Source organism: Agelaius tricolor, unplaced genomic scaffold (assembly GCF_023055355.1).
Source record: "Agelaius tricolor isolate 1412-34295 unplaced genomic scaffold, bAgeTri1.0.p SCAF_11, whole genome shotgun sequence".
Lineage (NCBI taxonomy): Eukaryota > Metazoa > Chordata > Aves > Passeriformes > Icteridae > Agelaius > Agelaius tricolor.
In genome coordinates this window covers 26932601-26959584 of record NW_027269271.1, presented here as the reverse complement: position 1 = coordinate 26959584, position 26984 = coordinate 26932601, and the positions used below count along the sequence as shown (strand labels likewise).

The 26984-nt window shown below is 45.6% G+C and overlaps 1 protein-coding gene across 1 annotated transcript; it reads left to right on the top strand.

The window, feature by feature from the left end:
- The first annotated feature begins 359 nt into the window (after positions 1 to 359).
- Positions 360 to 24365, top strand: C8B (complement C8 beta chain). Its single transcript, XM_071436834.1, has 12 exons — positions 360 to 5298; positions 6635 to 6770; positions 7807 to 7948; positions 8608 to 8749; positions 10784 to 10916; positions 11541 to 11738; positions 13075 to 13315; positions 14769 to 14897; positions 15596 to 15759; positions 18379 to 18532; positions 20430 to 20498; positions 21814 to 24365. Exons 1-12 carry the CDS (start codon positions 5225 to 5227, stop codon positions 21963 to 21965), a joined length of 1734 nt encoding a protein of 577 aa, XP_071292935.1. The 5' UTR covers positions 360 to 5224; the 3' UTR covers positions 21966 to 24365.
- The last annotated feature ends 2619 nt before the right edge of the window (positions 24366 to 26984 follow it).

Genomic DNA, 26984 nt, shown 5'->3' with positions numbered 1-26984 from the left:
CAGTAAAATTTAAGAGTAAGAAAAATATGTTTTATGTACAGGGAAAGAGAGAGGTGTGGATGTGTGCACATATATTTTATTGTATTTCTACTTTTTGATGTCTCATGCCTTCCTTGAAATGCCCAGTAGGTCATGGTGAAGCATTCCTTGCCTTTGTCAGTGAACATTGTTGAAATTCTTGGATCCCACCTGAGAATAAAGGTTATTCTGCTGTGGTGAAAGCACTCCAGTGTTAATGGCATTTTGATTTGTGTGCAGGTAACTGTACCCAGGTGTCCTTGGAAGGAAGAATGCAATCTCTGGTTTTCAGCCAGCTACAAAACATCAACTTAAATAAGCCACAGCTAAGAGTGGATTTAAATTAAAATGCATTTTTACAATGAAGGCTAAATCTGGTCTTGTTGATCCTCTTCTGGTACCTTCACGGTGAAGTTGGTTGAAAAATCAGAAAAATTGGCTCATGTTGTACAGCTGTTGTGTAAACTCAGTTTAAAAGTTCAGAATGAACAAGTTTGAGATGTAACCTGGCAATGGTGAGGAAGAGGAATCCCAGGGAGGGAGGGAAGGACCTGTTCTGTGTGCTCAGATTGGGTAAAAATGTGTTTTTACTGTGTTGTAAATCACATTAATACTGCTGTAACTCAGAGTCTCTGTATTCTATGTGAGAGTGCCCAGCTCAGACATGCCCACTTCAAGAAATGGTCCCAATTTAACCAATGCTAATTAAGGCCATGATCTCCTGCAGTAATGAGAATTTCATTAGCAAACAGTTTGCAGAATCAGCCTGTGGTTTTACAGCAGTGAGAACGCTGTCAGATCTCTCCTTTCCCTGTCAGTGGCTTCTGGGAAAGCAGCTGCTTGTGTAGGCTGGGAATATGCAATTTTCACTCCCTCTCACTGGATTAAAGGCTGTGTTTTCTGTGCTTTAATCTCTGCTCAGTGACAGTTGCTGCAACAGAGAAGGTAACCTCTTTCTGGCTGTTTTTTAGGTTGTGAAATATATTTTCATGCACCGTTCCCTTTTTTCTTTCTTTGCTTTCTGAAGAACTCCTTGTCCTGTCAGGTTCATATTTATTGCTTTCCTGGCAAATGCTGTTCCCAGTCAGAAGAATACCATGTCAGAGAAATGAAAGGGGATATCTGTTGGCAGTTTTCCACAGAGGTTTGAACCTGTTCTCTACAATTCCCTCCCTGGGCCAGCGTGGGATGCTCACGGTGCTGAAGGAGCACGGTGGAGGTGCAGGCACAGCTCCTGGCTTCTCCTTCTGCTCCTCTTTGTGCCATCCTGGGGCTCAGCCTCCTGCTCCTGGCTCTGGGTTGGTGTTACTGCTGCAAATGCCATGATTTGTAAGAGTATTTCTCCCTTGTGCTGAGGTCTTCCACAAATTCTTCTCACACCAATTTGCTTTTTAGGATCAGCCCTGTTAAAAGCCTTTATTATGTCGCTTTTAAATACCCCAGGTAAGACTGGCATGGGGAGGAATAAAGGAATGGATTTGGTGGGTTTTTTTCTGGTTTTACTTGCTGTGTGAAACTGAATTACACATTTCAGCTCATGACAGTGAGGAATATGGGGAGATATCCTGATAGGATTTCCTGAGTAGCTGTAACATGGCCTGTCTCTTTCTGAAATTATCCTACTGGAGGCAGGAAATATCAGCTCTATTAGTGAAACAGCTCTCCAGCTATTAGTTTTTACAGCTTTAAATAGTCTTATCTCAATGGATGTGTTTGCCCTGTGGCTCATCTATCACCCTAAAATGTTTTATCAGCACCTGAAAAAATCTCAATGAGAAGAATAGCCTCAGATGTTGCCCATTCAAGGGTCTTTTGGATACAGAATTTTATTTTTTTTTTTAAGGGTCTTTTAAGATCTGATATTATTTGCTGGCTTTTCAACCCTGTTTCATAGCTCCTGTAGCACCACTTATATAAATACTCCTCACCAGCAAAGAAAGGAAATCACAATAGATTAAAGGAAAATCAGGTTAACAGGCAGCAATCTCTGCCCATTCAGCCTCAGACATTTGTGAAAATAAAGGATTAGGAAGAATTACTGCCAGGTACTAGCTGCAAAAAAAAAAAAACCCTTTTGTGTCATCTTTGTCTTCTCTAACAGTTATTAGAGGTGTAAGAACAGCTCTCAGTGTCAGAAGTGATCTGTATTTGAAAGGAGCAGAAGTCACAATGATGTGAGATGTTGCATTTTTTGTAAATTTTGTACTGTTTATTTGACACACACATGATGAATACCTTTTTTTTATTCTTTAAAAAATGCTGTTTCTAGTTTGAAAACAAGTTTGTGTTGTCTTGAGGTCTGATGGAGAGGAGATGGAGACAGGGGATGGGACATGGAGGGTTTTCTTTGTCTTACCCTCTTCACAGGACTTTGGAGCTTTTAGAGTAGGTGAACCTGTGCCAGATTTGGCCTCTGTCACAATGAGACATTATTTTTATTGGAACAAAAGCCAGAAGAGGAGAATTAAGTTCAGCAAGGTGAGTTTTTTATGTCCTGGGCCTTCCAGAGACCAGCCTCACACCAGAAAATAACAGTGTTAGTAACAAAAATGGTGATGCAGTGGGGTCGTTGCAAAAATCTGGAAGTATTCTTTGGTTGTAAATTTTACCATATATTTGCCACCTTATTTTCTTCACAATTAAAATTGGTGGGAAGCTTCTTTTTACTTTTGAATGAGTTTTTCCACAGAAGGAAACACATTCTGAGTTCTGAAGCAGGGAATAAAACTGTTTTCCCAGAGGAGAAAAAGCAACTTTTTGAAAAGTGCACTGGTAATTCTGTAAACAGCTGCTTGCTGGCTCCAGTCTGATCTTCCTTTCAGCTCTGATGTGTTTCAGTTTTTCTTTTAACAGGAAACTGCCATTACTGTTTGGTGAAACTGTAGAGGAATTAATTAGAGGGAGCAAAGGCTCCCGAACTTGGGACACGAACTCTGCAATGGATGTGTTGCACTTGCAGGCTCCATTTTCATGGTGGGCATTTTATTTTCAAGTGTGATAAATCCTAATTCAGCAAATTAGAGAATTGGTTTGGGACTCCAGCTCACCAGAAAGCCGCAGTCACCAGTGGAGAAGGAGCAGCAATGGAGAAGAGGACAATGGTGGAGAAGAGGCAACATTCCCCCTGACCCATGGACCCAAGGAAGCAGAAAATTCCCTGTGCTTGCTGTCATAAATTTCATGTGTTAGACCTACCTCTAATTAAATCAGGTTGTAAATTATGTGTAAAACCTGACGGTGCTTTTTGGTTCTCTCTGGAAAATGTGTTAAGCTCTAGGAAATTCTGTCTCCTGGGTCCCTGCTCCTGTTTCAGCCTCACTCCTGGTAATTCACCACTCCTTCTGTGTGTTTATTCACCACTGAGATGTGTGTGGTGAGAGGCAGCAAAACAAAGGCAAGCAGCAGAGAGAAGCTTGAAAATTCCACATGCTGGGATCACTGTCATGGTTTGAAGTTATATCTAGAGGGTGCTCTGTGTTTATAATCTTGGTTTATCTTTTACTGATGTTGAAATATTGGATGTGTGCTGTATTTCCCAGCCAGCAAAGGTCTCATGGATGGAGAGGTCTTTCTGTAAGTGGGTGGTTTTTTTTGTTTTCTTTTTTGTCATGGACAAATGATTAACAACTGAATCAATTGTGCCAGAGGTTGAGCAAGCTGTATCACACAGGCACATCTTGGGTTCAGGCTGGGGCAAAGTCATTTGGAAGAAAAAAAATCAGGCACAAAAGGCAAACAGAAAGCTTTGCACAGCCTGAATCATCTCCCCCACCAGTTTGTCCTCAATGTCTAGAGGGCAGTTTATCACTGTGCTCAGTAACTCTGGGTTAAAGAAAGGCTGCTGAAATACAATTTTTTACTTGGAGCAGATTCCTACAAGGATTCAGTTAATGTGCCCCTCTGTGTTAAATTGTTATCATCAGGCTGCCAAACCAGAAAGATGTCCCAGGCAGTTGCTGATTTTGCAGGGATGTGGCTCCACAGGCAGAATAATGTCATTTGTAAGGTAACTGTGACACATTAAGGTGTAGCACTCATCCAGGTAATGGCACTGAGCTTGTTGGGTTGGTTTGTTATTAGTGAATATGAATCACTTTATATATAGCACCCATCATTGCCATGCTGAGCAAATTAAAATGTATTTACTCTTTGTATCACCAAAGCACTCAGAGATGTGTCCCAGGGTGAGAGATTGTGCTGCTAAAAGCCAGAGTTGCACTGAGTCAGGCTCTGTCTTCTCAAAGACCTTGTCCAGTAAGGAGGAGAGTGGGAAAACACAATGGTACTCCTCATTTTGTGCAGGGAAACACAGATTCAGAGAACCTTGCTCTCTCTAAGATGCTCTAGGCTAAGACTAATAGGAAAATGAAAGGAAAGACTCTTGTGTCTCAGGAATCAAAAATCCGTGCCTGGAGGGAGAAGCAGCAGGATGTGAAGGCTCAACAGGCAACCAAAGAAAAACTTCCAGGTTCTGTCTGATCTGCCTTTGAAAGCCCAGCTGAGCTGACTGATGGCCACCAGCCCATGGTAAGTTCTCAGCCCAGTCAGGACCATTTAAGAGAGAGGATGACTCAGTGTAGCAGCAAGAAAACACCGAGACATTACATTTGACACCCTGACAGGTCCTGCTTTCATGGCCTCAAGACTTTGGGGATGTGGAGCAGGGAATCTCTGTGGCATGGCCCAGCCTGGGCTGGGGCTCTTGTCCTCCCCAGCAGCAGGAGAGACAGGGAAGGGCACTCTGAGAGAAAAGGCTTTCCCTGAGGCATGAGAATAAGTGCTTTTGCCTCGTGTCTGACCTTCCTCTGGAAGACAGACATGAAAAGCAGCCATAAATAAATGATTCTGCACTCTCTTCCTAGAAAGCCGACTTGAGTTTACTTATCACTTCCTTCTTGCCAAGACTCAAATATGTTTCATTTGTTGAAATATTCATTTCCCCCATCCCTTGAAAGGAGCATTGCAAAGGAAGGTGCAGATTGCTCCTCGGCAGAGCTTTGCTGGCCTCAGGAAAGCCGTGTGTGTGTGCTGACCAGCCACTGCAGCGTTTACCTTGTGAGCCTGCCAGCTGCTGGCTCATCTGCTGTTTACAGGGTGGCAGAGCAGCTCTGCAGGTTCTTTTTTGTGCTTGAACCCTGTTCAGGCCCCCACAGCAGGCAGGGTGGGGGTGTTGGTGGTGTGGGACCTGCAGCAGAACCTCGGAGCGATGAGCGCCCGGCGGCTGCTGCTGCTGCTGCTGCTCTGCGCCGTGCTGGGCACCCACACTGCTTATGGCTTTGGGTGAGTGAGAGCTTCTGGAGGGGATGGCAGGAGAAACCAGCAGGGCCAGCACAGGCCTGGGCGTTGTAGGGGCTGTAATGGCTGTCCTGAGTGATTTCTGCAGCTCTAATGAATGGCAAAAGACGTCAACGAAGGGCAGCAGCGTTTCTGCCTTCAGAGGAGCAGTCCTGGTGATGAATTGGAGCTGACAAATTGCCATGCTCGTGCTGTAACGTGGAATTCGTTGAACATGCAGCCTCCTTCCATGCTGGCTGCCCCACAGAGGGCTGGGCACACGGGGGGTTGTTTCCTTCAAGTGCAGAAGTGGTGGGAATGTGGCTGAGAGCTGTTCCTGTCTCTGCTGGTGTAATAGATTTTGCTGTTTCAGAGAACTGCATCTTGTAATCTTTCCAATCTAACTATATTTTTGCACTGTTCTCTGAACTTTGAGCTTTGATTTCATGCCTCAGCAAGCTGATGAGGTTTTGTAATTCCTTTATTCAATGTGATTTTTAATATGCTATAATGGGAACCCCATGCCAGGCACTAAATCATACTTAAAGCTTCAGCTGATGCTGTTCCTTGTCAGGGTGGAAGAATTGGGAACATCGCTGTGGTAGTTTCCTTGTCAAACTGGGTATGAAAAGAAACTAATTGTCAACATTTTACTAAAGCTCCCCACTTGAAGGAGGTGCAACAAGGGAGCATTTGTCTGGGACAAGGATTTAATCAGAAATCCTGAATCCACCAAAAGAGGAGGCAGCATTTTAACTCTGGCATTGTGGAAACCTTGGAGACAGTGAGAGTGGCTGGGGTGAGCAGTAAAGGCTCACACTTGGGGTTCAGGTTCATTACTGGGTTGAAAGGGACTAATGTGTTCATGACTCATGAGCTGAGAGTACAATCTAAGACCAGTGTCTTTGGCCAGCTTGGGGGAAAATGGGCTGCTGGGCAAAGAGAGACTCTTAAGCCAGGTTTTGAGAAATGCTGAGTGCATGCCAGGCCTTTTCTTGAGATTGATGTTCATCATGGAGATATGTGACCTTGGGGCCACGGAGTGAGGGCAGCAGCTGGTGGTGAAGGTTTTACTGCTTGCACAGCTCGAGGTGAAGCCCAGATTGGTGGACTGTGGGTTTAGTTTCCCATGCAGGCACTGGAGAGTGGATCAGGTTTTTACAGAATCCGTGCCAGTGGAATGAATGCCATCAGGATGAGGACTGAAATCCAGAGGTTGCATACAAAGCATGATGAGTGTTAGTTCTCCTTGGTGTGTGGTTTCACACAGGCGTAGGCTGAGGGGCCAGGCCCTCACAGCTCACAGTTTCACATCCTGAAGCTCTCGTATTGTTGGACACAGTGGCCAGGAGTCCCTGAGCCCCAGTGTGGCCAGGGCCAGGCACGCCCGCTCCGCCAGTGTCCCACCACAGCCCCGCGACTGCATCCTCTCCTCCTGGTCCTCCTGGAGCAAGTGTGACCCCTGCCAGAAGAAAAGGGTGAGTGTCTGTGCTCTGGGGACCGCTGAGAAACCAGGAGGTGGGGCCTCCTTTGAGCCATGTCCCTTTTGTCTGCAGGGTTGGGCAAACTGAGGGGGGCTGATGAGGAAAGCCCTGTACGGGTGAGACCACGGGCTTTGCTTTCAGGTGGCTTTTAGCTCTTCATGTCACCACCCCCAGTGATTCCAGTGCTTTGCAGGGTGTCTCAGGTGTAAGGCCAGGCTTTGCAGGGACTTTCCAACACAGTCCTGTCTTTCCATCGTCAGTGCAAGGCACCTTCCCCACTAATGGTCCCCTGTGGGACCTGGAGATGCTCGGTGCCTCTCAGGATTAAGATGCTTTTTTCTTGTCTGCCGGGCAGCATTTTCCACCCGAGAAGCCCCATCAAATGAAAGTAATGATCCCAACAGCGTGAAGAGCAAAATCCCCGTTGCTAGAGAGACCTCTGCTAACAAGTTGGAGAAGCTGTTCCCAGGCTTAAGCAGAAATAACCAGTGATGGGAGCTGGGGGGAGAGCGAAGCTTCATATCAAGGAGTTAATCTCAGAAGCCGGGGAAAAAAGGAGGGACAACATATTGGATGGAGTAATTGACTGCTTCACAGCAGTGTTGTGGGCGGAAAAAAATCCCTAATGATACAGAGGGGCAAGTAAATACACTGACAGAAAATAACAAGGGATGTCGTTACCAGCGCTAATTGAAAGAGAGGAGATGGAACTGGATCCTTCCTTACTCTTGCAAAGTCCCGCACTGCACTGTCAGGCTCATTTAAACAAACTGTCAAAGAAAAGCAAACTTTCCTTCATCCCTCCCAATCCTCAACCCTTCTTCAGTAAAATTAAAACTGTCGCAGATCAGAAACCTTTGAAACGAGGCAAATTACCAGCTTCACACTTGTGTGCTGACACTTTTCTCTTTTAATATGACAGAGCGCGCTTAGATCAGATCCCGGCGACACAAAGTTTGTTTTTCAACCAGAGAAGCGTAAAATTCACCATTTCTGTGCACTTGAGTCAATATTTTTTATTTCATCACAGTACAGGTTTGCCCGCCTGGAACAGCCCTCTCAGTTTGGTGGCGATCCCTGTGATGGCTCCGACAGGGAGGCTGAGCCGTGTGTCACCAACAGCCCCTGCAGGAGCAGAGCTCGCTGTGATGGCTTCGTGTGTGCAGTTACAGGTAAGGATTTGGGAGCTGGTGCTGCCCAGGTGTCATTCCTGATGCCACTGTGCTGAACTTTGTGCTTCCACTGGAGTTTACTGGGCCAGAGGGATGCCAGGAGCTGACCTGCCTCCTTCCGTGCTTGTGTTTGTGTCAGTGAGTCCATTGGCCATCTTTAGAACCTCCAAACAGGAAATTGTAACCTGGTTATGTCAGCAAAATCTGTAGCACAAGGGACAGCAACAGGAGCTCAGCACTGAATGGGGCAAAGGAAAAGCCTCTGCTCTGCATCTTCCAGTGTTTTGGTGAGGCTGAGAACACTCAGTAATTTTGGACATGGGGAGAGAGACAAAAAATAATACCATATACAAGGCCTGCTGAAACAGCATCTTTGTTCTTTCAAAGAAACAAAAATTACCAAAAACATTCTGTACTTTTTTATGCTTTTAATTATTGGGGTTTTTTCCTAAAATGAGCAAGGAATTTTAAGATTATGATGCTTTTGAGTGAAACTGAGCAGATGGACTTTGGGGATCCATGCAGATAGAGAAGAATTGTTTTTTTTCCAGCCAGATTTGAACCATTCATTCCAGGAATTTTTTGTTTTGCTCCTAGACTCAGTGTCAGGAAGTGTGAACACAGATTGTTCCATGGGTAACTTTCCCCTTCCATCCTAGGGAGATGCATTGCACGGAGGCTGCTCTGCAATGGGGATGACGACTGTGGGGACCAGTCAGATGAGAAAAACTGCAAAAAAGTGTTCAGGAAATGTGACCAGAAGATGGAAGAGTACTGGGGAATAGAGAACCTGGCAAAAGGGTAAGGCTGTGACTTTGGTGAGATGCTCTCTTACTTAAGGCTGAGCACGATCTAATGTGACTTCAGACAAACACTGAGCAGAGGAAAGCTGGAGCAGTTGCTGTGCCCAGGAGTGAGCTGGGATCCAGGAACCTGATCCAAAGCCTGGGGGACACTGAGCTGTTGGAGCAGGTCCAGAGAAGGTCACCAAGTTGGTCAGAGGGATGGAGCAGCTCTGCTAAGAGGAAAGGCTGAGGGAATTGGGCTTGTTCAGCCTGGAGAAGAGAAGGCTGTGGGGTGAGCCATTGCAGCTTTTCACCTGAAGGAGGGAACAAAGATGGAGGGAGGGGATTTACAAGGGCCTGGAGCGACAGGACAAGGGGGAACGGCTTCCATTGCCAGAGGACAGGGTTAGATGGGGTATTGGGAATAAATAATTCCCTCCTGTGAGGGTGCTGAGGCCCTGGCACAGGGTGCCCAGAGCTGCTGTGGCTGCCCCTGGATCCCTGGGAGTGTCCAAGGCCAGACTGGACAGGGCTTGGAGCAGCCTGGGATAGTGTAGGGTGTCCCTGCCCATGGCAGGGGGTGGGACTAAATGACCTTTAAAGGTCCCTCCTAACCCAAATAATTCCATTAATCCTTGGGTTTGTATTCTTACACCCTGTATGGGTTTGGTGGGGAGGGGAAAAGGTGTTCAAATTCTTTTGATTTCTTCCATGACATTGAGAGGTGGTGGAAGTTTTGTGCTTTGTATGAGGGTGGTAGAGTAAACCTGCCTATTAGCAGCTCTGTGGGGATTAAAATCTAAGTCTGAATTGATTCAGCTTTTGCAGGCTAAGATTGTGACAACTTTCTGTAAGATCAGACTGTGTGAAAAGAGGGGGGTTTTTTTCTTACTCTGCAGGGAAAAAATTGCTTTTTACATTAAAAAAAAGAAAAAGGAAAATCATATTGCAAGAAAAAAATTCTCATTATTCTCTGGAGATATGGTTTCTGCACATGTCATTACTAATGCTTTGTACTTCTGAGTTTAATCAAAATTAAAAATAATGTTGGACAATTATAGGAACATGCTTCTCATCTCTTTGAAGCTACAATTGCTCAGTAATTTGCTTTTAGTGGACTTCCCTTTTTTTCCAGATTGTTCTAAAATTAGAGTTAATTTTTTTACAGCTTCAGTGTCATTATCATGCAAGCCTTTCTCCCCAAAATCAGGAGAGGCAGATCCAACAGAGTCCTGGAGCACTGATAGTTTTTTTGTGGGGTTTTTTGATGAAGTTTCACCCCACCAGCAGCAATGGGAAAAGCAAGTGATGGGGTTTAATCTCCTCATCTCCACAAACTGCAGTGCTGCATCCTTCCTTAGAGCAGACAGGTTAAGGTTTCTGTCCATCATCCACTGAAATCAAAGGAAAACTCCCTGTGCTTTCAGGGATTACTTGAGCTGTGGCTTGAGTCCCTCTTTTCTTGTTCCCCAACAATTTTTACTGTGATCTGCTGACCTCTGGTTGCCCCTGAGCCAACCTGGCAAAGATTTTGGCCGATAAACCAGAATGAAGACGTGGGAATTACAGATCAGTCTGGGCTGATGGCTTGGATGGGCAAACCTGTCTTTGAAGGTTCTGAAGGGTGCTGTGGATATTTGGGGATAGTCAGAGTGAGCAGCCTGGTGGGGTGAGGGTCTGGCTGATCCAGTTTGTTCTGCTCTTCCTGGAGAGTTCCAGCAAAGGCCACAGGGTTTTTACTGCCAGTGCTGGTGGCAGTAACACTGGTGTCATTCACAGCTGGGGGATGAAAATTGCCATTTATATTCATCAGGTGTCAAAATTCAGCTCTGTCTTTTGCTTTCTCATTAGTCAGGTCCTTCTGCAGCACCTGGGTTGGTTGGGCAGTGAAAGAGGCCAAGCTTTCTTTTGGGGTTTCAGAATAAAGAAGTGTGAAACAAAGAGCCTGTGGCCAAATAAAACTATCTTTTGTCTCTCTCAGCCAAGACATTCAGTGTTTAGCTCTGAATTGATGGTGCCATAAAAGATTGCTGTTCTGCTTCACCTACAGGTTGAATATCTTCACAAACAACTTGGAGGGGTTGGTCCTTGACCACAGGTACTATGCTGGGGGATGCTCTCCCCAGTACATCACAGACACCAGGTTCAGGAAGCCCTACAACGTGGAGAGCTACACACCAGAGGTGCGTGCCAGACGTGCCTGCAGATAAACTCACACACACACATTCCAATGGATTTAGTGCCCAAAGCTAATTGCTGGATCACTTTGTAAAAAAATCAAAAAATTCTTGACACCCAATAGGATCAGGCTGATTTTTACCCTGTTCTAGAACATCCTCATACCCCACACACTCCACAATGTTGAACACACCACGGGCTTTGTGTGAAAACTTGTTCCTGTCATGCATCAAAGCTGTATTTCAAATATCATAATTTGACCTTAGTGCTTCTGATGGCATGATGTTTTTGAGTGCTGCCCACTTGAAAACCTTTTCTTTTTAGAATTTGTTCTTAAATTGATGTCTGTGTTTAAGATTTCACCTTCTTTGCACAAGATTGACATATTAAGTGAAAGCCTGAGGACCTTGCAGTATGGAGGAGATAGGAGCTTTCCTGCTGCTGTAAATCAAGTATTCTTGAAGTACCTGTGTTAATAATAATAGTGCTTTGCAATTATACAAGGCTTTTCATCTTCAAAGTGCAAGCATTAATTCACAACCATATTTGTGTCTGCATTCCTTCCCCACGCTTCAGGTGTACAATCACTGTGCAGGAAATGAGACGCGTTGTTTTTCCTTTCTGTTTAGACCAAAGGCAAATATGAATTTACAATGACTGAATATGACTCCTACTCAAATTATGAAAGCAGTGTCCTGAAGGAAAAAGCTAAACAGTCAAGCTTCAGCCTCAGTATAAAAATACCAAAACTGTTTGAACTTGGTTACAGCTCAAATGACATGAGGTTCGAGAAGTTCATGCAGAGGATGAAAAGATTTTCTTCAAGTGTAAGCACTGCTCCATTTAATTCCCTCTAAGTGTGTGTGTGTGTGTGTGTGTGTGTGTTGGTTTGAGGCTCCTCCTCAGGTCAGCAGCCAGCACTGGGATAAATCAAATCCTTTCCCCAACTGGATTCTGCCATTTGTTCAAGGCTTGACTACCCCCATGATGCCTTCCTTTGTGTCTGCAGCATCCAGGAGCTTTTCCATTCAGCTCTCAGCCAGGATCTGGGCTGCTTGGCCTTTGAAATCAGCCACAACTTTGTTGAGAGGACTCAGTGATGCTTGAGGATCCCTTCCAGCTGTGGAAATTCTCTGATTCTCAGTGTGGTCTGTCCACTGCCCTGCTGGGCATCCACCTTTGAATGCTTGTAGTGAAATATTGAAACTGAAAAGCCTGTTCAACTTGAATCTGTAACTCCTACGACTGCCATCATTTGGTTTTGGTTTTTTTTTCATCTGTTATTGCCATAAACAAAGGTAGCTCATATCAGTGGTGTAATACTATCCCCAATCTCTGTCTCCTTTCAGTATAAAGTGTACTCAGGAATGGCAAAGTATTCCTTGCATTTGCTTCCTGCAAAGTGGAATTCCTCACAACAAGATCAGAGGTTGATGAGAAGCATCTGCAACAGATACCTATGAAGAAACCAAATATTAAGTTCTGAATTTATTATTTAAGCTGCAGTATTCTATACTGATCCCTCCTTGATGTGCTTGTCCTGCTGGCCCAGACAACTGAACACTAAATCCTTTGAACATAATGGAAGACATTTTCTGTTCCAGATTTTGATGCCAGAAAGGGGAGAGAAAAAAATTATCCATTTATACATATCTACAAAGAGCCATATAAGTATGTGTGTGTGAGAGAGAGAGTGTTTGAGTTTTCTTTCCTTTCAGTTTTGATAAGTCTGTGAAATACGAATCTGGCTCAGCCAGAGAGTGACCATTTCCCATACAAATAATGATTTCAGATGTCAGAATTTTTCAGGAGGAAGCTTGTGAGAGATGAGGTTTCATTAGGGGTAAAGCAGGCCTGCAGGATGCTGAGGTGTCCTTGCATTCTGGATGTGCCACAGCAGAACCTGGGCCCTGCCTTTTCCTGTGCCCCATCGTGGCCTGACTCTCAGCAACTTTTACTACTAAAAGTTTTGCTTTTGCAAAAAAACAGGAGATTTTTTAGGAGATGGAAAATAGCAGATTTCCAGTTATAGGATTTCCAGTTGGAAACTGTGAAATCAATAAATCCCGACCGGCGCTGATGGTTTAACTGCAAATAACAAACTCCCGTTGTCCTGAGAATGCCATCCCTCACTGCTCCTGGGTTCTCCTGCCCTTCCTGCAGTCCAGCAAGTTCCTCCACGCCCGTTGTGAGCTGGCTGTTGGTGTTTACAAGCTGAAGCCCCAGGCCCTGATGCTGCACCACGAGTTCCTGCGGCGGCTGCGGCAGCTCCCGGTGGAGTACAGCTACGGGGAGTACCGGGAGCTCCTCAGGGACTTTGGGACACACTTCATCCAGGAGGCCACTCTTGGAGGCATCTATGAGTACACCTTGGTCATGAACAGCCACGAGCTCCGCAAGGCAGGTACGTGCAGCTGATGGTGGGGAAGGAGCTTTGGAGGAATGGGAGCCCTCCTGGAGCCAGGTCTCATCAGCTCTTGGAGGTTCATTTCTCACCCAAGGTAGCTCAGCTGCCTTTGGAGGCATAAAATCAGCAGGATGGCTTCTGTTGGAAGCAAAAAGGTTTAATAAAAGGCAAAATAATAAACTCTTTACAGAGAAAAACAGCCAGGTGCAAGAGGTTCTTGCTCTTGGTCAAACACCTTACAAGAGCAATTTCTTTGTTCTCTTCTTTTTTTTGGTAAATTGCCCAGGTGGGACTTTTGGCTCCTGTCCAATTAGCTGTCCTTAAGTTTGAGGTGAAGTCCCCCAGGTCCTATGAGATGCCTTTTTCACCTCATTGAGGAGAGAAACTTCTGGGCTTCTTTCCTTTTTGAGGGGACAAAGGATAATTTTGTCACTCCATCAACAGGGGGGCACATTCCTACACTTTGTGGCTGGATTTTGGGTGGGAAAACCTCTGTGCAGGCACACAGGGATGGCTCAGGTCTGAGAGGGAGAGGGAGGTGATGGGAGAAGCATCAACAGCATCTCAAAGAAACAGGAAATGTGGGAGTAGAGGCAGTGAATAAAGAGGTTTTCAAAGCATGCTCAGCGTCATGGGCTGGATTTAGTTCACAAAGCCCTGTGGCAAGCATTTTAGACAACAGCATTTTAGAGGCTGACAAGATGTTGAGATGAATGAGAATCATGGATCTTAACAGTTCTGTTAGCTTTGAAAAGCTTCACCCAAGATCTTTTTCCACTGCCTTTCAAATGGCAGTCCTGGAACACCTTTAGCCTCGAGAGCTTTTCCAGCATGTTGGAAACAGTAAATAATTTGCTGGGTGACTCTTGTGCCTGACATTGCTCCTGCTCTTTGGCTCTGGCTCCCTTTGTTGTGAGAAATGATGATTGTTGTGCAGGACAGAGTGAGCAGTGTGACATTAATCAATAGCTGCACTCTCAATTATTTATTCATTGGCAGGGGAGTGAGGAACTGCCTCTGCTGTCTGTTTGCAGAGGCATTTACTGGGCTCTGCTTTGTGTAATACTCTGCTTGTTTGTTCTTCTGCTGTGTGGGAAGTTCCTTACCTTGCAGTCAAAGAGAGGGACAGAATTTAGATTCACATTTCAGGTATTCACATTCTAACAGAGTTTCCCAATTTCTCAGCTGGTGCCGTGGGCCCAGCTGGGTTGGTGACTAAAATCCTCCTCTTCCAGCATTTACCTCTCATTTCCACTTGGCTTCTGAAAAATGTAGATATTTCATTTCATATAGTTCTGTTAAGTATCAAAAAAACCCTAAAAAATAACCTTCTTCATATCTTTCTTTTCTTTTCCTAAAGCAAAAATACTTATAAATCTCATTTTCTCTGTAGGTGGACATAAAACATGAAACAATTGTATTAAAACTTTACAATTTTTGTGTATTTAAGGTTATTCTCTGAGTGATGTCCAGAAATGTGCACAGAGGGGCTTTAACATTGCTGTGAATTTTGGTAAATTCTCTGCGGGGCTTGGAGTAGATTTAGCTGGCTGTAATGCCCTTTTGAAAGAGATTGGAGGTAAGCATGAAACACTTCTGCCATTTCACCTCTTTGTCATAGTGAAAGGAAGGGTTTTGTCATCTTGCCTGCCTGAACTATTCCCCCACTCCCTCACAGCCACTTTTGAGTCTGGGGGCTAACCCCAGCCAGGCTTAACAGAGGGGGAAATACCTCAGAGCTTGGGGTTTTTCCAAGATTTTCTGTGTAGAGAGTGAATATCTGCTCAGCATCCCAAGGATGATCAACCATCACCCACCTGGCCAGCTCTGTGTCAAATATCAACCCCCAGCTCTCAGCAGGGCAACCCAGCACGCCTCTCTTTGCATCCTGATGGGGAAAACAGGGAGGTGATGGTGCTGTGGGAGCCTCTGGGGACGTGGGGGGCCGGGGGTGTGCACAGGAGGAAGGTGCACCTGGAAACCCATAGGGGAGAACAGGGAATATTGAGGAGCATGGGGCTGTGGAAGGACCTGTGAGCTTCAAACCACGGGGAGGGAATTCAGGGGAGGGATGCAGGGAGCAGGATGGAGAATTCCTGCAGGGGAGCAGGAGGGACACAGGACACACTGTGCAGGGAACCAGGTGAGCAGCACCTGTGGCCTTTTTCCTTTGCCCTCTGGGTGGGACGGGTCCCGCCTGGGAGCGATTTTGGTGTCAGTGATGACTGCAGCCCACAAGGACACAGGGTGGGCTCTTCCCTGAGTGCATTTTTGCAGACAGCACTGCCAGCAAGAAGTTTGTGGAGGATTTCCAGGTGCTGGTCCGTGGAGGAGCGAGTGAAGAAATCACCACCCTGGCCCACAAGGACCTGCCCACGGCCCAGCTCATGCAGCAGTGGGGAGATGCTGTGCAGTACAACCCTGAGATCATAAAGCTGAAGGTACTGCACCCTCCCCTTCCTCCAGCCCCAGCTGAGCTCCTTGCAGAACTCTGTGTTTAAATAACCAGGATTTAGAGAAAAAAAAAGAAAAAAAAAAAAACAGGAATAACAGACTGTGGTGGTGTTTGTGGGTCCCCGGGATGAGGGAAGAGATGAGAATCTTGACTCCATGTTTCAGAAGGTTGATTATTATATTATATTGTATCATATCATATATCATATCATATTATATTAAAAATGCTATACTAAAACTATACTAAAGAAAAAGAAAGGAGATCTCAGAAGGCCGGAAAGGAAAGAACAATAAAATCTTGTGACTGAACAGAGTCCGACATAGCTGGACCATGATTGGTCATGAAGTAAAAACAATCCACATGAAACCAATCAAAGATGCACCTGTTGGTAAACCATCTCCAGACCATATTCCACAGTCATCACGTAGTTATTGTTTACATTTCCTTTCTGAGGCCTCTCAGCTTCTCAAAAGAAAAATCCTAGCAAAAGGATTTTCATAAAATATGTCAGTGACAACAGACCTTATTGTGCAGCTTCTCTAAGGGAGCATTCAGAAATGCAGAGGTGGGATGCTTTAAAGGGACTATGGTTGGAAATACACAGAGTAAACAGCTTTAACCCTTTAACTTGGCTGTGCAGATGTCATTTCCTGCTGCCTGCCAGGCAATTCAGATAATCACCTTCTGTTTTACCAATGTATAACTTACCAGAAATTGCATCTGGCATAATATATTTTATAAGGACTTCTATTTTCCTTATTATTTATCTTGATGTTCCTTGATGTTTATTTCTGTGAGCACCAGTGACCATTCTTTGAGGTGCATTTTCATTGTGCAGCTTAGCTGAACTTTAAAAACGGAGTTAGGCTTGGAAGAGTCGAGGATTTTTGATCCCTGGAGAGTTTTAGAAATGCAAAAAAGCAAGCAGAAGTGTGCAGCAATTCTGCCTCATCATCTGTAATGTCAAAATGAGTGAATAGTACAAAGGTGCAAGAGAGCATCCTTTTAAACAGGAGTTTGGACTGGTAGAGGTAGAAATTGATTTATAGTTGTTTTTCCTTAAAAATTTAAAATTTAATTTTAGGTAAAATTTAATTTTAGGTAAAACCTAAATTTAAAATTTAATTTTAGGTAAAATTTAATTTTAGGCAAAAATATTTACATTTGTAAAAGGGGTTTGTTTCTCAAGAAAGAAGAATTCTAAAAAGGTGAAGCAAGCAAAAAGCAGTAATTTGGAAATACAGCCAGTGCCCATCTGGCACTTGCTGCAGCCCCCAGGGTGCTGTGAGTTGACCTTCCAGAAATGCCCTGGGAGGTCTCAGGGCAGGAGACAAGAGAAATGCAGCCCTGTGCACCAAATCCCCCTCTCAGAAAAACCTCCCATGAGGAACTGAGGTGTTCTTTGTCTTGCCTGGCATCGCTGACCAGGCTGCCCAGTGAAAAACCTCAGGCAGATGTAATTTGGATTTGGTATCTTCATTTCCATACCAATATCCCTGTGGGGCTGGAAGATCAAAAGTACCAGTGGAGTGTGACTAAATGTCAGGCCAAGAATGCTTAGTTAGGGAAAACTAAAGCAAATCAGTTCATAAATCATCTGCTGGAGGGACTTGGCAGGTCACTCTTAGTGTATTTCCTCATTTGTATGGTCTGAATTCAAAAAGCAAAGTATGGATCACAGATAATTGATGAAGAGTGGATGTGCAGCAGCAGGAAATGAGGATTTTTTTTTTTTATATTATTGGAACATTCTTTAGTTCTTGTAGTGTGAGCCTGTGTTGGCAGGAGGGTGATCTTGGGTGCTTCCTGTGCGTGGGCTGCATGGCAGCATCCCTGCAGGGAGGATGGGAATTTGGGATGGATCCTCTGATGGCACATGGAATTATCATCCCACAGGCAGCAATGGCTGACTGGCAGTGTTGACACCCCACTTGAACTTTCCCTTGTTCTCAGGAGGAAAATAAACGAGTGAGCCAAAGTCTCCTTGGTCCTGTGCATTCACTACACTGTGCAAATTCTTTTCTTCTCTCCCTGACCTAACCTGCAGTTGGAGATCAAATTCTCTCCCTTCTGGAAGGCAATGAAACCCTTATCTGGGCTCCATAAGGATAAAAACCTGCCTTGAAATGCAGGAGTGGTGAAGGTGGAAGTGCTGGTGTGAATCCCTGTCACTGGTGCCTCTGGCTGTGCTGGGGGAGATTTTTGTGGACGATTTTTAGGGGGTGTTTTTAAAATCAGAGTAAGAGCTCACTCAGAAAATGTAAGTTTGGGCAAATCTGATCTAAAAATGTCTGTACCAGAAAAATGGATGAGAAAGGATTTAATTAAACTCCTGTGCAGCTGAGCCTGTTTCTTATCCAACAGCTTGGCTGCTGTATTTTGTTACACAGAAAATTTTGTTACTCCTCTGGTGTTGGAAACCAAGGAGAGCATCCCTGGGAGTATTCCTGACATTGTGGCCTGGTTGTTCACAAGGTTTTAGCAAACAGCAATGGGAAACCTGGAGTCTGTGCCACACAGCTTCCATTTCTCCCTCCAGCTGTGCCACCTTGGGATGTTGATGGGAATTAACTGGGAATTAATGCAGTTTCTCCCCTCCCTTTAGGCAGAGCCACTGTATGAGCTGGTGACTCCCTCTGACTTGGCTGATTCCATGAAAATAAAGGAGAATCTGCGCCGGGCTCTGGATGAGTTCCAGCTGGAGAGCAGCTCCTGCCGCTGTGCTCCCTGCCTTGGGAATGGCATCCCCTTCCTGAGAGGTACTGGGGGGCTGCTCCTCTTTCCTGCCCTCTTGACTGAATTCACAGAATCACTGGGTTGGAAAAGACCTTCAAGACCATCGAGTCCAACCCAGCCCCAGCACCTCAGCTCAACCCTGGCCCCCAGTGCCACATCCAGGCTTTGTTAAACACACCCAGGGATGGGGACTCCACCACCTCCCCAGGCAGCCATTCCAGAAACTTTGTCTTTAATAAGATAAAGAATCTCAGAATTTATTCCAGCCTTTATTTCCCTTGGCACAGCTTGAGGCTGTGTCCTCTGGTTCTGTCAGTGCTGCCTGGAGAGAGACCAACCCCTCCTGAGCACAGCCACCTTTCAGGGGGTTGTAGAGAGTGATAAGGAAATTAGCTGGGGATTTGTGGGGAGCTTGTGGCAAGCAAGTTGCTCTTTAGTTTTTCCCATCATTTCTTTATCAGGCAATTACTCTGTGTTTTTTAAGTTGCTGTGTTTGTAGATTCCTGGTAAGTAAAGACAGTAAAGTCAAGGGATGTGTCCTCGTCATGGGAGAGACCATTTTTTTGTATCAGTTTAAAGAAGAATTTGTTACTTTGCAGTTATGCATTTAAAAAAAAAATCCTTGACATCTTTAAGTCTCCTCCTTTTGATTTTAAGATTGCTTCCATCCTCCTGGAGAAGCGACTACTGTCTCAGCATTAATTAGTGTTTGTAAAAGGGTTTTGAAGATGAAAAGCCCCATATAAGCACCACAAGCACAGTGATCACCACCTCCCCCTGTTTCTGATAGAAGCTGTCCTCCTCTGTGAGCAGGCTGTGATTTAAAAAATGAAGGGGAAAAATAAATTGAATGAAAACTGCTCTGCCTAAACAAGAGATATATGATGTGATGAGAGCTTCTAACAAAGGGACCATTTTGTCAAGTGCCTAATTCCAATCTGCATCTGCAAAAGTCCTGATGAGAATTGTTATCATCAAATTGTATCTAATGCAGAAATGATCACTTCAGGTACCAGCAGCTGATTGTAGCACTTCAAGCATTTGTCTCGTGGTGACCTTTGTTTAAATAACTTTATAGGAGCTGAGTCCAGGTTAGTATTTCATTTAGGAGCTCCTCAGCAAAGGTTTTAAATGGCCATATATTTTCCTAAGTGGCAACTCTTCTCCAGGTTCCTGACATGGGATGCACATCCCCGGGCAGCCAGAGCAGGGATATTGGGTTTTTCCTCTGCCACAAAGCCAAGTTAGGATATTCCTGTCCTGGTTGCTCATTTTTGATGCTGCAGTTTGTTCTTTATCAGGAGCTTTCTCCACCTGCAGTGCTGCATCTAGGTCTGAAAACCCAAATACTGAAAGGAGCTGCTGGAGTGAGTCCAGAGGAGGCCACAGGGAAGGCAGGATCAGATGAGATGTTGTGAAGGAATTCCTGGCTGTGAGGGAATGGCACAGGGTCCCCAGAGCAGCTGTGGCTGCCCCTGGATCCCTGGCAGTGCCCAAGGCCAGGCTGGGCAGGGCTTTGAGCAGCCTGGGACAGTGGAAGGTCTCCCTGCCATGGCAGGGGTGGGATGGGATGAGCCTCAGGGTCCCTCCCAACCCAAACCATTCCAGGGTTCTGTGGCCTCTTTTGCAGAAGAGCAGGAGGACTCTGTGGTCCCCTGGCTTGTGGAATTGCAGCAGTGAGGCTGAGGCTGAGCTGCAGGGCAGGAACAAACGCCTGGGGAGGTGAGAGGGGGTGCAGGGCAGTCACAGCTCCCCTGGTTATTGGTATTGATCCCTTCAGCACTGGAGAAAAATGATGCCATTTCCCCCACTGTCCCTTGCTCCCAGAAGATGAAGTGCTGGGGAGAAGTGGGTGCCTGCTGGGAAACGTGGCTCTCTCCAGGTGTGTAATTCCCCTGTCTGTGCTGTGCTTGCTTCCAGGAGCAGAGTGTGAGTGCCTGTGTCCCCTGGGCACCAGGGGCACCGCCTGTGAGATCAGCACGAGCAGAGGTGAGAGGAACAACCCCAGCTGTGCCAGGGTGGCCAGGGGACTGCTGCCAGCCCAGTGCACCCAGCTGGGCCCCTGCAAAGGGGACAGATGTACTTCCCCTGCCCGCTTCTGAATTTCTGTGCCCTCTTGAGGGGGTGGGTTTATTTTTGCATGTACGTGCTTTACAATTGGATCAAAATAGGAATTCCTGCCTGATTTACAATCCCTGGAAGGCCTCAGGTCTCCTCCTTAGGAAACAGCTCTGTTTCCTAAGCTTTTCCCTTTGATAAAGCCAGCATGTTGCAAACTGTTCTCCACCAGATATGCTACCATGCATTTTAATCTTAAAATCTTATTATTCTGTTTTGAAGCATTTATTAATGCTTCTTGGTCACTTTATGTCTCCACTGCCTCCTGACTGATGTTCTTAACTCCTTCTAGTTTAGGATCATCTATGAATTTAATCATTTTGTTTACTTCCTCCAGCTCATTAAGTTATGCTAAATAACACCAGATCCCAGGCACCCAGAGGTCTGGCACCAACCCACAATTTGATGCACTGCATTTATCACTGGCTTTGTTTACAGCCTTACCCAGTACTCATTCTGCATGGCTGTGTCCAAACTGAGCCAGGCTGAAATGCACTTTAAGCCAAGATTTTTCTGAACAAGGGGGTCAATTTTTGGGTGTTTCTAAGGCAGTCCATGGAGCCTTGAATGGTGGAGTCCCTGACACCTTGCTTCAGTCTGTTTTTCACACTCACATCCAAGCCTCCCCAAGCTCACATCCATCCATTTGTCAACACTATATCTTCATTTCTCGCTCCCCTTTCCTCCTTTTATGTGTTGCCTCCATGATTCTCAGTATTTTGAATTTATGTCACTCACATGCTCAGGGTCCAGAAGAATCAGTGTAATAGGAAAAGCAATGGAGGGAAAGCTGAATAGTCAAGCTGTTGTTCACTGAAGTGCTAACACTGCCCCTACCACCTTGAAATGTGGCTGAGCCCAGTTTAGTTGGTCTGTTTCCTATCTAGGCTCGGTCTAAGACAAAGAGAGAAACATCCTTCAAGCAAATATAAAGCTAATTGCCTATTTTCCCCCACCTTTCATGTCTATCTGAAGTGTAGTTTGAACAAACACCAGAAATGCTGAACAGAGAATTAACACCTCTGAAACCATCCCTCATTGTTAACGACTCTGGTGCATTGTTAGTGATGTGGACAGGGGCAGAGTCAAATTCAAACACAATCCATGGGAGCTGACAGCTCTTCCCATGGAAAGAGCTGCTTGTTTCTGCTGCTCCTCTCCAGCTTTGTTGCTGTTTCTTTTCCAGATGCTGCTGTCAGTGGAGGCTGGGGGTGCTGGGCCAGCTGGTCCCCGTGTTCAGGAGCTCAGAGGACGAGAAGCAGACAGTGCAACAACCCTGCCCCACAGAATGGTGGCTCCTCCTGCTCAGGGCCAGACTCTGAGACTGCTCCTTGCTAGAAGGAATCACACAGGACTGATGGCCAGCCTGCTTGGGAAGGCATCACCTCACTGGCTGAGCCGGCCTTGCTCTGCCCATGGGTCTCACCCAAATCAGAAATTTCAGGAGACACTGGGAGCTGGGAGGGTGTTAGGAACCACACCTCTGGGTGTGCATTGTTCTGTGGGATTGAATGTCCTTACTGACCTCAATATTTTGCCTTTTCCCTGTGTTTGTTGCAGTGGGCTAAATGAGACAAGCTTTATCTCTGTCTGTACTTGGTAGCTGCATGATTTCAAATTGTACTGGCTTGTTGGTGAAGGTTCCTCTGAGACAAGAGGAGACACTTTGATCTCACGTGCAGCAGGCTGTGCACTGATGCACAGCTCCTGTGTCGTGTGGAGCAAAACCCAGCACATTAAAGCCTAAATCTCAATGAGCACAGCAGTATCTAACGTGACATTTAGAGCCACTGTGCCTCACTACCCTGCTCTCACAATTCCTTGTACTGTTCCCACCCCTGCCATGGGCAGGGACACCTTCCACTGTCCCAGGCTGCTCCAAGCCCTGTCCAGCCTGGCCCTGGACACTTCCAGGGATCCAGGGCAGCCACAGCTGCTCTGGGACAAATGGAACATTTTGAAAAAGCTGCCTGCACATCCCCTGAGGTCCTCTGCCCTTAGTACCTGTGTTTGCCTCAGACAAGCTGTAGTTAACAAGTCTGGTGCCATGAAATCCAGTATTCCAGCTACTGCTGGGTGCTGTCATTATAGTGCAAGAGCTCTATTGCCATTACATTACAAGGACTCCACATTGCCAGAGTTCCATACCTCCTTGATGTTTCCTGTAGGCAGCTCCTCTAGGCACTGACTCTTCCTTCTTCTCACAGCAGCCAACTAATTCCAGTTCCCCCCACCCAACCAATCCACTCTTTTATAACACTCTTCTTATTGGCTACACTGCAGCCTGTTAAAGTCAGGCCTGCTCCTAATCTTTAATAATTAACCCAGCTGCAACTCTTTAAGGGATATGATTACTTTCTATACTACCTTTATTTACTTATGTTCTATCTCCCTACAGCTGGGTCTGCCCAGGGTGGACTCAGAGAGGGTTCACTGTGAAAAGAGACAAACTGGTTTGCCTTTTGTTACCATCCCTGGGGCTGTGCATCACAGTGCAGGTCTAACAAGAGGAGCTTTACAGCACTGTGCACCATTTCCTGAGCCTGCATCCTTCCAGGGACTTGTCCCCTGAAGTTTTGCTGGTGGTAAATGATTTTTGCAAAGGCATTTGGTTGGGCTTGCTGTGAAATAACCAGCCACAGCTTTGCTCCAGAAGGCAATTCCACCAGTGCAAAGTTGCTCATGAGTGCTGTGAGTCTTCTAACACATCTGCAAGGTCAAACCCTTCTTCTGAGGGGTTTTTAGCAGAGCTGGTGCTGGTGGGCTGGCATCATCCCTTCCTCTCCTTTCAGACTGACGTTGCCTGAATGCAATTCCTGTGAGAGCAGCTCAGGCTCCCTGACACCTGAACAATGGAACATGCATTTAGTTGTAGCCCTCATGCCGCCTCCACACTTATCCACAGGGCTCCTGTGACAGCTGTAAGAAAGGCAGAGCACATTGCATATGTAAAACAAGAGGGCTCCGTGCTCATTATGGCCTTCATCATTTAGCTGCCAACCCAAAACATTTCCCTTTTCCACTGTGTAGCTGCAGTATCTTTTGTGTGGTGGAAATTTGCCAAGAGATTCTATTTTGGGTCATGGTCAAAGAGGTCAGTGCTTGTGTGAAGGAGGGTATTCCTCCAGGTTATTGGCAGGTTTTTGGCAGTAGAAGCTCTGGAGGGGAGGACCCTGAGCATGGTTCACCTCTGAGGACACAAACTGCGGTGTCATTGCCTGCCCTTCTGGAGAATCACCAGTGTAATCTGATTAAGGACGTTTCTCAGATGAGTCAAGTGGTTTTTGTAAATTTAACCACCTTTCCTGATCATCAAGCTGGTTAAACACACAGCAGTGGTGCCTCTCTCCACTGCTGTGGCAAGGACAGCCAAGTGATGCAACCTGACTTAGGAATGTTGTTCCCAAACCAGAAAAACACAGATTTTTTGAAGTGGTGACAGCACCTGAGTTTGTGGTTTGTTTGTTTTTGGGGTTTTTTTTGGAGGAAGAGAGGAGAGGTTTGACAATCATCAAGATCATCAGGACAGCCTGACTGAAGTATGAGTTCAGCAGTGGCTGAATATTCAGGCTGCAGGCTTCGAAACCTCTCATAAAGGACATAACTTTATCTTGTCCTTGTGATTTTGTGCTTTGATTCACCTAACTAATGATTTATTATAACCTGGAGGGCAATAAAAAATACTATGCTGAAGCTTTTATTGTTTCATTTTGGTTGGCATTAAATTTTGGTACCGTCTTTTACTGGTGTTCCTAATTCTCCCTCCCTGTGTAAGTTCAGGTTAATAACCCTGATGTGAGAGCACGTGTTCAGCACTGCTTCTGCTGCTCCTGCCCATTCCTCTGGTTAAGATTCTCCTCTCAGTGGGCTCCCCTGCATCCCATGTTGTGTTTTCACAAGTTTTCATGCGGAGAAGAAGAGGATAAGCATGGAGAGGCTGTTATTTATTTGCACCTCCCTGCTTGAAGACATTGCTGCTGGGATACCCTGGCTCTGGGAACTCCCAGGAGGGTATTTCAGGTGAGTTGTGGCGGCCTCATCCAGCTTTCCCTGCACAAAACCAGCTGGAATCTTGCCACTCCAACATCTCCATCAGCAGTGGGGAGCTGGAGTGCTTTCCAGCCTGGATTCCTGTGCTGCCTGTGGTGTCACATCACACAGACACTTCACCTGTGAGGCTGGAACCTCGTCCAGGCTGCGCCTGGGGCTTTGCAAACTCAGCATTGCCAAATTGCTCTATCATGCTGCTGTTCCTCCCACTTTCATGGATGGATGTAGCTGTTCCTGCCCAGGTTCTCTCCCACGTGGAGCTGTTTTGTTGGGAGCTACCCAGAAAGGCCATGCAGAGGTATCAGCAGTCCCCAGATTTCAAACTCCTGGTTTTACCCTGGCGGCTGAAGAGCCCAGTGAGCACCCAACACAGCTGCCAGATTTCAGGTCAAATCATGCCTGCAGGTTTATCCTCCTTTTATATCCCATTTTAATTCCTCCTGTTTCTGTAAATCAAAAAGCTAGGGTTGAATACAACTCTAAATCTATATAATGGTAATTATTACCATTATAAACCAATATTTTTACTTATTTGTGTATTAGCATTATAAACCAATATTTTTACTTATTCTAGCACCACAGGTCCCACTGTAGTGGACACGATAAGGCAGCACCACCAACGCCAGTCCCTCCCCAAACTCACCAGAACATGGAATTTCTTTTGTTTCAGGTTTTTCTGGTGGGATTAAGAGTTTTGTATCTGCCTGTGCATCCCACTTTATAAAAGGGGAAGGCAACAATTTTTGAGCTGCTCCTGCCAGGGAATTGTTGCCTGCTCTGAACTGCCAGGCTCAGAGGGACGCAGGAGTTGGGGCAGCTGATGTGACATTGACCCTGAGGTAGGAAACAGCTCTGTCTCAAGCACTGCCCTTATCTCCTCTTCTGTTAGCTGGTTATCTGGAGCCTACACCTTGCAACCTCAGGTGTATTGTCATCAATCATTCCCTATTTTCTTCTGCGTGCTGGTTCCTCTCTGCCCTTCCTTTGTTAATAACCCAGTTTGCCTATATCCATAAAAATATCTGATTGTGATACCATTTATCCAAAGCGCCACACATCCATCATGTGCTTATGAGCCAGATAAACAAGGTCTCCTGGGAAATATGCCTCCAGAAATATATAGGATAAATAACTGTATCAAATGTATGTCAGTGTGCAAGAGGGGAAAATCCATTCATTAAAACCCGGGTGGAACCGCAGTGTTTTATTGTACCCTCCAAGCTTTTAGTTTAACCAAGAAACATACATTTTTGCTGCTTATCTCATCTTGCACAACTCTCCTGCTGCCCACTTCAGCATGAGATATATTAGCTTCTTCCACTGCCATTGTAAATGTGTAATTGCTCATAATATTTTCTTTTTTTTTTTCCCTAGACCTTACAGGCAGCTTCTTCCTTTCTTCTGACTTCAGCTTCGCTGCTCCTGGGTTTCAGGATGTGGATGTTTGAGCCCTGGGGTGCAGGGGGAGGAGAGGGGCACTCCCCACCTGCCTTTGGTGTTTGGAGGAAGCCCTTGGGTTTGTGTCTCAGTGCCTTGGGCTGGGAGGTGAGTGATGAGAATGAACAACTGCAGGTAAAAAATGGCTTTTCTGCTTTTGTTTATATGTTTCATGGTGGGATTTTGCATGCAGTTTCTTTAATCACTTTGATGATTTTTTTTTTTTTTTGGTGGTTCTTCTGTGATTTACCCTTTTAGAAACAGCTCTAAAAGCTGAGGATGCAGGTTGTTTTCCTGCAGGCCCCATCTTTTCCCAGCCTCCAAGGCATCAGATCTTTCTGTTCATTAATTTCTCCCCTCTGGTCAAAAAAGAAGCATACTTGGTTTTCTGACTGAGGTGACTTTGTACTCATTTACTTGCAGGCATTTTCCTGAGTCCTAAGAAGTCGATGTAAAGGTAGGAATTGTTTGTGATCCAAACTGTTGGTGTAAGAGCCCTGTCTCATGTTTCCACATAACCAGGCAGCCCAATGCCAAAGAAAATTCCTTAAATCACCTGTTGTGATCCTACATTTCCCATTTCTTTGGATGCCCAAGTCACACTGATCCATGGGTGCTTCATGCTGCGGCATTTCCTAATGCAGAAGACGCCAAATTCAAACCCTTGGGAGCAAATTCCCCTCTGGGTGAACAGCTCCTTCACCTGGAATAGCAAGGTTGGCCCAAAAGGCCACAGCTTTGCCCCCCAGCAAAGGGATTTTTCCACAGAACAATCCATCTCAGAGGTTGAGACAGCATGGTTTTGTTGTTTTCAGCCCCTAGTTTCATTTACAAGCAAAAAAAAACCAAGTGGTGAAAAAATTGGCCTTT